The following is a 10,000-nucleotide window of genomic DNA, read 5'->3' as shown; positions in this document are numbered from 1 at the left end:
ATCACTTACACCTTCTGGTCGATGTGTCGCTTGATGTACTGGAAATCGGCGAAATCGCCCCCGATACCGAGGATCGTCTTATCGTTGATGCGATACACACGATCAACATCGTGGAACCGGGCCAACGAGCCGTACGAAATCAGCTTATCCGCCGCAATCACAACACCATCCTGGAACATGAGCCCCACCACGGAAGATCCGGTAGTAACGGGTTGGCTGAAGGAAAGAGGGAGTGGATCAGTGTCGCTGAGTATCTAGGACGTGGACTCATTTGCTACTTACTAGGATCGCTGGGTACCAAACTGGCCGGGAGTTTCTGTTTGTGCTTGCATCCCGCTCGCCGTCGCAGCAGCTCCGCCTGGGAAGTTGTAGAACGCACCGGGTGCAGGACCGTTGCTCCAGAACGGGCCACCAAGAAATTGATTACCTCCTGGGGCGTACATTGTTCTCAAGTTGGATCGTGTGTTGCTGCTAGTAATTCTGGAGGAAAAAATCACAATTTCGTTGAACAGGAGCTCGGCTCGCGAATGAGGATGATGAGTTTACGGAATTTTGTTTGACAGCGGCATGACAGCGCGTTCCTCGTTGACTTTCTCGTGATAGAGCGCTGTTTCGCACAGGGCTCTGGCTCAAAATTTAAATAGTTACATTAAGGAGCTAAGGAAGATGCTTGAGGTCCTTGAGTCTGGACTTATAATTAGAACAGAAAATCAGGTGTTAAATTGGATCCATTCTTTCTTTCTTTTCCATTCATTAACTGTTTCGTGATCAATTCCTGTAAAAAAGAGTACCATAAGCGGGTGAACCGAGGGTTTGTTTTGGTTTGTGCCGGCGCGGAAACGGAAAAAGGAAACGGTCGAGCCGGTGGAGCTGTGGTTGTGCTAGTTGGAAAGGATTTTCAGGACATTAACACCCCGGTGGATCACCCCGTCGGTTATCGATTGGTTCGTGGTGCTGGCAGCAAGCCATTTCCGGCCCAGTTCGTTCTCCGGATCGTGTTTGTTTTTGTTTCGCGGCGGCGCGCCTCTATTTGCTCGCTGGTTCGCTCGGGGAGGAGAACAAACACATCCACCCTCGTCATCATTAGCGTAGTGCGTGGTGTCCGGAATAGCCTGTGCACCGTTTGCCTTGCGTGCCTGTACCGAATGGCCACCGTAACCAGCACGATGACCACACCGACGACGACCACCAATAGCAGTAGCAGCAGCAGCAGCAGCACCAGCCTCGAGCAGGCGTTCGATCACATCGAGACGATCGACATCGGTGGCCATCCGACGGATATCGTGTACCACCGGTTCGCCAACAAACTGTTTCTCATCATTACGCAGCACCAGAAGATGGCCAACGTGTACACGGTCCGGAGCCACTCGCACGCCGATCCCGACATGGATCTCGGCACAGGAGGCCCACCGCCGGGTGCCAACAGCCGGATCTACACCATCAAGCACACATTCGGTGCCAGTTCGGACGAGGCCGAGGCCGCTATCCGCTATCTGATGAACTTCATCGACCAGCGCGACGAAATCGTTCTCACGCTCGCACTGAAGCAGATCGACAAAGCAACCCTCGACCAAATTGGCGGTCAACTGCGTAAGATGATAAACTAGGGAGCCCCGCAGATCTTTCCTTAGGACTTCTATTAAGGCAAACGTACCCGTACCCCCTGCTGCATGCGCACACAAACCCACACGTAATCGATTAGTAATGTTCTTTAATAAAAAACGTTAAATGAAGCAGCTCGATGTTCGGTTTCAGCCGCAAGTCATAGGTGGCTGTGGCAGTTGCTTAACGTGTGCTTTCAGGATGTGTGCCATGGCGGTGGGGTTGTCCGCCGGTATCATGTGACCAGCCCGCAGTACGGTGTACAGTGTTAGCCTAGGAGCAGCTGCATCACCGTAGTACACCGTTCGATAGCCTTCGATTGGTTGGCCAGCACTAGCAGCAGGAAGGGGGAAGGATTCTCGTACCGTGGTCTCGGTACGATTAAACAAACGCTCCAACCATCGGATCGTCCCCGGTAGACAGGCGATCAGATCGAGATGTCCATTGTACAGCACCAGCTCCAAATCGGTGGTTTCGTGCAGTAATCGAAGCACCGTTTCGGTGCTGGACTCCAGGAAATCACTGGCAAGTGCTTCGAACACGGCATTACGCAAAGCACCCCACGGTGGTTTGTCGTTGAGACCGAGTGCCTTCGATACGGGACCTCTCATCAGATGCTCGAGGCTGCGAGGGCGTGATACCGGTTCAATCGTAGGCCGATCCACGCTGCTTGCCCTACCAAAGCCGTACCACGCCGTCTCTCCATACTCTAGCACTAAGGATATGCGTGAGTTTGTAAAAAAAAAATGGAAGAAGAGAAAGATAATCGAACTTACATTCTTCATCATCGGCATCACTGACGACCATCATCGATGATGGTTCGATACCTTCGGCTGCCTTCGGTTTCAGCACGTGATAGCAATTGATGCCGTTCGTTTCACGGATCACGGCCTGCTGCAGCGAATGCCAGCTGTCCATCACAGGTTCCGCACGCGAAACGGCTTCCCATGAATTGGGTGTCAGCTCCTGCAATGCCTCCACCTGCCGCTCGAGCCGCATCCGGCCGGCTGGTCCAATATATCCGAGCTGCTCGAGATAGTCAGGCCACGCGCTGATGCTATCGATCGGTGAAAGCCACGCACTACCTAGCAACAGTCCGACCAACTTGCAACGCAGTTGGCCACGCCGTACGGCTTGCACTAGCGCGTAAGCAAACTCGACCGCAATCCGACCACCGTAGCTTTGCGATGCGATATACAGTGGCACGTGGCGTTCCCAATCGAATCCGGTCGTTGCGATGGTGGTGGCGTAAAACGTGGCCAACAATTGCATCAAATCCGTCACGATGGTTGAGCTGTTACTGGCCAGTAGTGCCAAATCCTGGACGTAGCTGTATCCACTCCCCACGGGACTATCAACGAACAGCACGTTATGATCGTGTACCCAACTGTGGCCACGATTGTTGAGCGTCCGGTCGAGTGGGCCAATCTCTTCGAAATTACCGAATCCCGTGGAGGATGCTCCAGGACCACCCTGTAGCCAGATTATCAGTGGTTTGCGGGTAAAATCGTGGTTGTCGGTGGTGGCATAGTGCAGCCACCAGAAGAGGAAAGCTCCAGGCCGGACCTCACTGTAGCCCCAGCTTTGTCTGCCAGGACCGAATCCGTTTTGATTCGCTGCACCACGAGAAAGAGAGAGAGAGAGAGAGAGAGAGAGAGAGAGAGAGAGAGAGAGAGAGAGAGGAGCTCTTCGATCAACCTTTGCGGTGTGGTTGGAACAGCTACTACTTACCGCCAGTGACTCGCAAGATAGAGTACAAAACAATCAAACAACTCATCCAGCCATCCCGTAGCATCTCCGTAATATTCTGAGGAATGAACTTTGTCCGAGCGTTGGTTTTATAGTGACTGATGATGATGATGATGATGACGGAAATCTCACCGGGATGATGTAAGTTGGACTGATCTTTGAAACACACTCAATTCGACCACACCTGGCCCGTGAGTCCATTAATTGAATGCACTTCCGATGCAAAGGTCACAGCGAAGCGTGGGCTGGTTCTGGCGCCGTGATACCCAACCGCTTAACACGTGCAACTCCAGCGCAGTCACGTGTGTTCGCCTCTCTCTCTCTCTTTGCTAAGTGCCGTTTATTTGCACATGCATTCACAAACAATTTGTCTATAAGTACCATTAAATTTGTCGTAAAATTCAGCAAAACGAATGAGATTACCGTAAAACTTGAATAGACGCTTAGTAGTCATAGCTTACGAAGTGCGGCACAATAGCTTCGCTTGTCGCGCTGGTTGCTATGATTCATTCTTGCTTCTACAATATTTATCCACATCTTTGTTGCAGTTTGCATTGTTCCGAAGGTCAATAATAATTTAAATACGATTCGCATACTTATCTTGTACGTGGTGATAATTTATCAATTCATAGTCTTCGGCAATTAAAAAAAATGTAACACCGTTAGGCCTACACTTTGTTTCTTGTTAAATGCAAATGTTTTTTTTTTGTCATAAATGAGATGCCACACAGCTCACCCTTATACGGGGGCGTGCTTCTCGAGGATGTGGTCCATCAGGGTGGGATTATCGGCCGGAACCATGTGACCGGCACGCAGGGCCCAGTAGACGGCCAGCTTGCCGTAGCTCTTCTCGTAACCCTCCAGCACACCATTCCGTCCGACGGCGTTGCGCGGCGACTGCAGATAGTTGTTCCGTCCGTCCCACTGGATCTTCTCGATCCAGCGCACATTACCGGGCGTGGCGACGATCAGATCCAGCTGCCCGGTAATGATCACCACATCGAGGCTGGTGTTGTTGAGCAGCAGCTCCATAACGTCGATGGCCGGCTTCATGAAATCACCGGCGAGCGTGTTGAATACGCGGCCACTCTGAGCACCGTACACCGATTCGGCGGGCAGGCTGAGGGCCGGAGCTACTTCGAAGCGCATCAGATCCTCCAAAATTTGATCCCGATCTTCGGACGCAAGCCGTGTTGCTCGCGACGCAATCGCACCTTTGGGAGGAGAAACAAAACAAACACATTAGCATATCATTTCAACCCTTCTGCTGCTGGTCCTCCCTTCTCCCACGCTATACTTACTGCGCATATCGCGTGAAAACTGCTCCAGCTGCGACCGGGTAGTGAAATAGTCCTGCTTGAACAGCACATTGTAGAAATCGATTCCATGTGTTTCACGCAGAATGACGTTCTCCGTCATACCCCACAGATTGGTGGCCTCTTCCCACCGGCCCTGGTTCAGTACGTGCTCCGTCTCGATGGCCGATGCCTGGATCGCCCGGTAACCCTTCGTATCGACAAATCCCATGTTCAGCAGAAACTCGGCCCACGACAGCACGGAATCGATCGGTGAAACCCACGGTGCCACGATACCGACCGATTGCAGATTGCACTCGATCTCGCCGTTTTGGATGGCCTTGTTGAGGACGTACGCGAACTCGGGTGCCATCTTTCCACCGTAGCTTTCGGCGTAGATGTGCAGGGGTGTATCGCGGAACTCCGGTTGGATGGCGTAGAACTGCTTCATCAGCTCCACCAGATCGTTTGCGATTTCACCGTTCGTTTTGGTCAGCAGGGAGAAATCCTCGACGTAGCTGAATCCCGTCCCGACCGGGTTGTCGATGAACAGCACGTTATAATCGCGCACCCACGTGTGCGTTCGGTTCTCGAGCTCGAGTGTCAGCGGACCAAGCTCCTCAAAGTTACCGTACATCGAGGAAGCACCGGGGCCACCTTGCAGCCAGATCACCAGCGGACGGTCGGCGTAGTTCGATACCTCCGCGTGCGTGTAGTACAACCACCAGAACATGTGAGCTCCTGGGCGGACCTCAGCGAAGCCCCAATCTTGCATTCCATGACCGAATCCTTCCCGGGGTACTGCAAAAAGAGATGGAAGCGAATGAGCAATAGGATGAAAATGGGTGAATCGAGTTTAAGATCTATTTTATGAGCCAACTCCAAAACCTTATCGTACTGGCGATTAAGAGCTCTCTCCGTTGGCTCTTCACTTATGAGAAATACCACAAACAAACAAACGCTACTTGAGTTGACTCCTACATGTTATTGGGCCCAATAAAAGCCCCTATTGAGCACCTTGTAAGCGCTAATCGGTATCTGTAAATCAGTCGCTACCGTTTTTTATGCCTTCTGATTATCAGCTGTGTCCAACGATGGACAGTGTGTATACTAGTATTGGAGTTCATTGCCACAAACGTGGTCTAGATCTTTTTTTGTCTTGATCCTTGTTAGAATTCTACGAGCGCTTCATTCGTTATTTTGGCGTTGAATGTTGCTAATGACGATACTTGTTAGCTAATCGCTGCAACTCATCCATCTCGTTTATCGTCCCGCGAGATCGACAACAGCGCGCATTATGCAACGCGCAGTTTATCGCTACCACGCTGCCAGGCAGTCAGAGTTCTTTCTGTAGAGATCATCATGCCATTGTCCTGTCGAACCCCCTATCTAGTGTCAGCTGGTTATCGTGAGTGTTGGGTATTTCCTCCAATCTGCCAATCTACTCTACTAGAGGCTTGTGTTATGATAAACCAGCCAGCTCCTGCCGGGCCCTTTTGTGAGCTTGAAGTACCCGTTGCCCTCGACACGCGGCCGCCACCGCCGAACACGCTCCATTTGTTTGACCAGCACACGCATTGTTGTACGCCGACAAGTCCGATAAGATTAGCAAAATAGTGTGGCAAAGTGGGAAAGCGTGCTGAATGGCCACGATCAAAACCCTCGAAAGGTTGTCGTCTCAATTGTCTCAATTTGCGCCACAACAAACACGTGACACCGGGCAGTTACCGGTATTTATTATTTTGAATGCCAACGGTTCTTCTTTGAATGGCAACGATCATCTTCACGCGACGCACTGTGCGGACTCGAGCGGCACATCGCAGTTGACTCATCGCGCACTCATCACTTGTTGGTGGTGGCTCTACTTTCACTCGGTGCTCCCGCGGTATTCGAGTCGATAATTAGCAAAACCAATCCGATTGCCACCTCCGCAAACAACTCACCTGCAGCTACCAGGGCGGCCGCTAGCACTACCAGCGCCAGCGTACCGCTTCCCACCGTAGTCCACTTCATCATCGTGCTGCTGCTCTTCAAACGGTGGTCGATGATACAGGCACACACTTAAACACAATCGAACCAGAGCCTACCGTTAGCTACGGAATCATCGAACGAATCCCGTTTACCAGACCTCGGCGTGGTGCCTTATATACCCCTATGGGCCGGACTGACCTGAGCTGAATGAGCTGGGACGGGATGCCACCGAACCATCCACCTCAACGACGTGCGACAATGATGGTGGCTTTCTGTTTTGGCAGATTACATTCTTATCTATACGCGGCCTCCCCCTGTACGCTCCCTGGCCCTCTCTCTCACAACTAGCTGTTGAGCAATGTAGTATTAAGTACTGCAACGCGAGTGCAGAGGATCACCATCGCTAGTGTCACCCACTTTTTGGGTCAAAGTTTTGTTTTTCATCCATTTGAATTTAGCTTTTGCGCGTGTGCTTGTCTTCCACCGACCAGCATAAAACGGTGCCCGATGAGTTGGCGTTGGTATTTAGCGACAGAAAGTGAAATCGAGTTCAGGCAGGCAGTGCGAGCGCTTAATCGGAGGTCTGGCAAAGGAGCGCTACGCTGCGCTTAACCCAATGGTGGGCAGGAAGCCGACCGGTCGGTAGGAGCACCGGCAGGACGTAGTTCGTCGAGTGGCCCGTAGTCGAAAGGGTTCCCTTTCGTTCGGCCGTCTTGTAAACTGGACACTTGTAGCGCGTTCCCTCGACCAGATCGGCGATCATCGTCGGCAGCAGATGGATAAGCGGCATTCCGTCGATCAGCATCTTGGGTAGCTGCTCCTCAAGGCAACCTTTCGTCTGGTCCCAGCGTGCTCCCTCCAGGAACAGGCCATACACGTACACTCCATTCTCCGGCGCGGTCGAAACACTAGGGAACAGAGACAGTAAGGTTATTAAACACCAGGTGGATGGAGCCGGATCTTTCCCTACCTTGACACTGGCAGCACGTGGAAGTCGTACGTTAACTGATCGATCGGTATACGGTGCCGACGGGCATAGTTCTGCATGGCGGCGGTGAGGAAAGCTTGCGTAAAGTAGAACCCGGACAGCCAGAATGTGTCCGGCTTGCCTTCGTCGTACCAGCGTCGCAGAAAGTCCAAACGGCGCCGAAAGTCGGTCACGTACGATCCGATCGGCTTCAGGCTCGGGTATGACCGCTTCGCCCAACTGTCCGGGATGCGTCGGTGCTGGACGGCACCATAGACGGCCTCAAGCTGTGGCGTCAGAGCAATCAGACCAGCGATCGCACGGCGCAAGTTGACGCAGCTTGTCCGGATTTCACCGAGCAAACCATTGAACCGTTCCATCTCCTGCACCAGCACGGTGTTCATCGATTCGGCGTAGTCCACGGGATAGCGGAGTTTGGCCTGTTCGAGCGCAAAATCCTCCGGTAGCAGGGCTGCGATTTCGTCGATCGTTCCGAGTACCTGCTGTTCGACCTGCGCCTCACTACCCCCACTTGTACCGCCCTGCGTAGTGATCATGGCATCGATGAGGGTCCGGGAGGCGGCCAGATCACGCGTAATGCCCGCATTCGGGTGCAACCCGTACACCAGTGGGCTCGGGAAATTTGGAATGTTGTTGGTGATGTGAGTGAGATATTCGCGGTGTTCGTTGCGCAGCGGGATCGCGTAGCACTCCGACAGATCGGACAGCTGGTAGCTGGGATCGTGCACAACGTGTTCGTTCACGTAGTCCCGCAGGATCGTCACGATCGCTCGGCGATCCCAAGCATCGGTAACCCGGCCCCCATAGTTGCACTCGCCGGCCAGATAGTTGATCGCCTCGTACGGTATCTCGTCGTACTGGTTCAGGAACACTTGCAGCTGCAGCACCGAGATTTGGAAGTCGGATTCGTTAAAACCATACGCGATGTTCCAACCGAGTGGTCCGAATTTGCGTCGTTCCTGCACCACGGCATGGAAGAAGCAGACACCAAACAGTAACTTCGAGAAGGCTCGATCCTTGCCCGGGCACCCGGTGTAGAACGCATCGTCGTTCATCGGTTCCGAGCGGTAGGAGCGTAGCAGATTCTGCTGCAGTCCCGTCGGTGGCTCGTTCGTCATCTTGATGCCATTCTGCAGCAGCGCAGCCGGGAACTGGTGCGATGGGTAGCTGGTAAGCCACAGGCGGAACGAGGTGGTCGTGTTATAGTGGTCCATCCCCTCCCACCGGTACTCCAACGTTGGCATCCACGATCCCGCCAGATGGCAGTTCTGCAGGCACACCCAGCTTCCCTCCTGCTGTGCCCGCTCGATGATGGTCTCGGCGATCGGACCCTGACCTTGGCCGAGCGAGATTGCCTGGAACGTCTCATCGAAGCCCATCTTCTCGGCGTACGCGAGCAACGCATTCATCGGATCGGCCCCCGGAGAAAGGATAAAGATGAGTGGCGTCAGACAGTTGGAATCCTCGAAGGATCGCGCGATATCGAACGGTGGTGGTGCCACGTACGCCGGTCCCATTTCCGATGCCACAAACTCCGTGATGGCCAGTACGAATTTATCCGGCCGTACCGTTCGCAGGACGATCAGCTTCTCGAAGCGATTCGTCTTCTCATCCCACGGTGCCGGTAGCCGCAGTGTTTGTGGTTCCTCCGCATCGTAGTACACCCGCCAGGCGTCCCGGTTGGCAGCGAAGCTGTCGGCGAATCCAGCAAAGTCAGGCAATTGCTCCAACGCGCACACATCTTCCCACAACTTCACCGTGATCCAGTCTGGGTCGGGATTGGTTAGCCGGTCGACTGGTTGCCGATTAGCTTCACCGATCGCCGCCGAACCTTGTAGTAGATAGCGGAACTCGAGTGGATCAATCTGGCCACAGGAAAGCATGATTTTCGTCGTCAGGATGAAGGAGAATAGCAGCTTATCCTTCTCGAATAGCGAGCGGCAGACGTTGGTGTAGAGGTTTAGTGTGACCGCATCCATCAGGTACTTGAGCCGCCGGTACAGCTCCTTCGTTCGGTTTGCGTTTTCGATCGAATAGACGTATAGATTGACGAACCAGGCGAGTGAGAACTGGTACATCGGATCAACGTTCGGTAGCTCGGTGATGCAGTAGTAAAGCGTGGACGAGTGAACCGCCACTGGGCGGTAGCTCTGCCGGAACGCTTCAATCCGCTGCTCTATCTCACGTGAATCTTCCTGCTTCTGGACGATCTCGCTCGAGATACGTTTCGAGTCGTCTAGGATACGGATTGCACTCTCGTCCTCCAGGATGTCCCCTTTGCTCTCGGACAGTGTCTTCAGGATGCGATCCTCTACATCTTTCAGCATGGCAACGTTACGAGCACCTTGCAATATCAGACTCTGTCGTAGCTCCTGCAGATCCGGACGCTCCTTTG

At 53.2% G+C, this 10,000-nt stretch overlaps 5 protein-coding genes across 5 annotated transcripts in view; 1 reads left to right on the top strand and 4 right to left on the bottom strand.

Annotated features, from left to right (window-relative positions):
* LOC126578859 (proteasome subunit beta type-4) overlaps positions 1-550 on the bottom strand; it is a 1,135-nt gene extending 585 nt beyond the window's left edge. Inside the window, exons 1-2 of the mRNA XM_050241815.1 lie at positions 283-550; positions 10-216 (exon numbers count right to left, since the gene is read on the bottom strand). Coding sequence (XP_050097772.1) covers positions 10-216; positions 283-443 — 368 coding nt within the window. The 5' untranslated portion in view covers positions 444-550. The remainder of the gene's footprint in view (positions 1-9; positions 217-282) is intronic.
* A 112-nt stretch (positions 551-662) lies between these two features.
* Positions 663-1,733, top strand: LOC126574889 (uncharacterized). The gene has a single exon (XM_050235300.1). The coding sequence runs from the start codon at positions 1,146-1,148 to the stop codon at positions 1,605-1,607; it is 462 nt and encodes a 153-aa protein (XP_050091257.1). The 5' UTR covers positions 663-1,145; the 3' UTR covers positions 1,608-1,733.
* Positions 1,727-3,454, bottom strand: LOC126574888 (retinoid-inducible serine carboxypeptidase-like). The gene is made up of 3 exons (XM_050235299.1): positions 3,334-3,454; positions 2,379-3,218; positions 1,727-2,317 (listed from the first exon to the last, which is right to left on the bottom strand). The coding sequence occupies exons 1-3, from the start codon at positions 3,395-3,397 to the stop codon at positions 1,752-1,754; spliced, it is 1,470 nt and encodes a 489-aa protein (XP_050091256.1). The 5' UTR covers positions 3,398-3,454; the 3' UTR covers positions 1,727-1,751.
* A 209-nt stretch (positions 3,455-3,663) lies between these two features.
* On the bottom strand, positions 3,664-6,770 carry LOC126577192 (retinoid-inducible serine carboxypeptidase-like). The gene is made up of 3 exons (XM_050238646.1): positions 6,590-6,770; positions 4,653-5,447; positions 3,664-4,565 (listed from the first exon to the last, which is right to left on the bottom strand). Exons 1-3 carry the CDS (start codon positions 6,660-6,662, stop codon positions 4,090-4,092), a joined length of 1,344 nt encoding a protein of 447 aa, XP_050094603.1. The 5' UTR covers positions 6,663-6,770; the 3' UTR covers positions 3,664-4,089.
* Positions 6,771-7,188: 418 nt separating this feature from the next.
* The window catches only part of LOC126576065 (dynein axonemal heavy chain 12), a 12,374-nt gene continuing 9,562 nt past the window's right edge, over positions 7,189-10,000 (bottom strand). The window contains exons 7-8 of the mRNA XM_050237150.1: positions 7,588-10,000; positions 7,189-7,525 (exon numbers count right to left, since the gene is read on the bottom strand). The exon at positions 7,588-10,000 is cut by the window's right edge and continues 3,454 nt beyond it. Of these exons, the coding sequence (XP_050093107.1) occupies positions 7,189-7,525; positions 7,588-10,000 (2,750 nt within the window). The remainder of the gene's footprint in view (positions 7,526-7,587) is intronic.

Source organism: Anopheles aquasalis, chromosome 3 (genome assembly GCF_943734665.1).
Source record: "Anopheles aquasalis chromosome 3, idAnoAquaMG_Q_19, whole genome shotgun sequence".
Classification (NCBI taxonomy): domain Eukaryota; kingdom Metazoa; phylum Arthropoda; class Insecta; order Diptera; family Culicidae; genus Anopheles; species Anopheles aquasalis.
The sequence above is the reverse complement of the archived record's forward strand: the minus strand, read 5'-3'. Positions and strand labels throughout refer to the sequence as shown.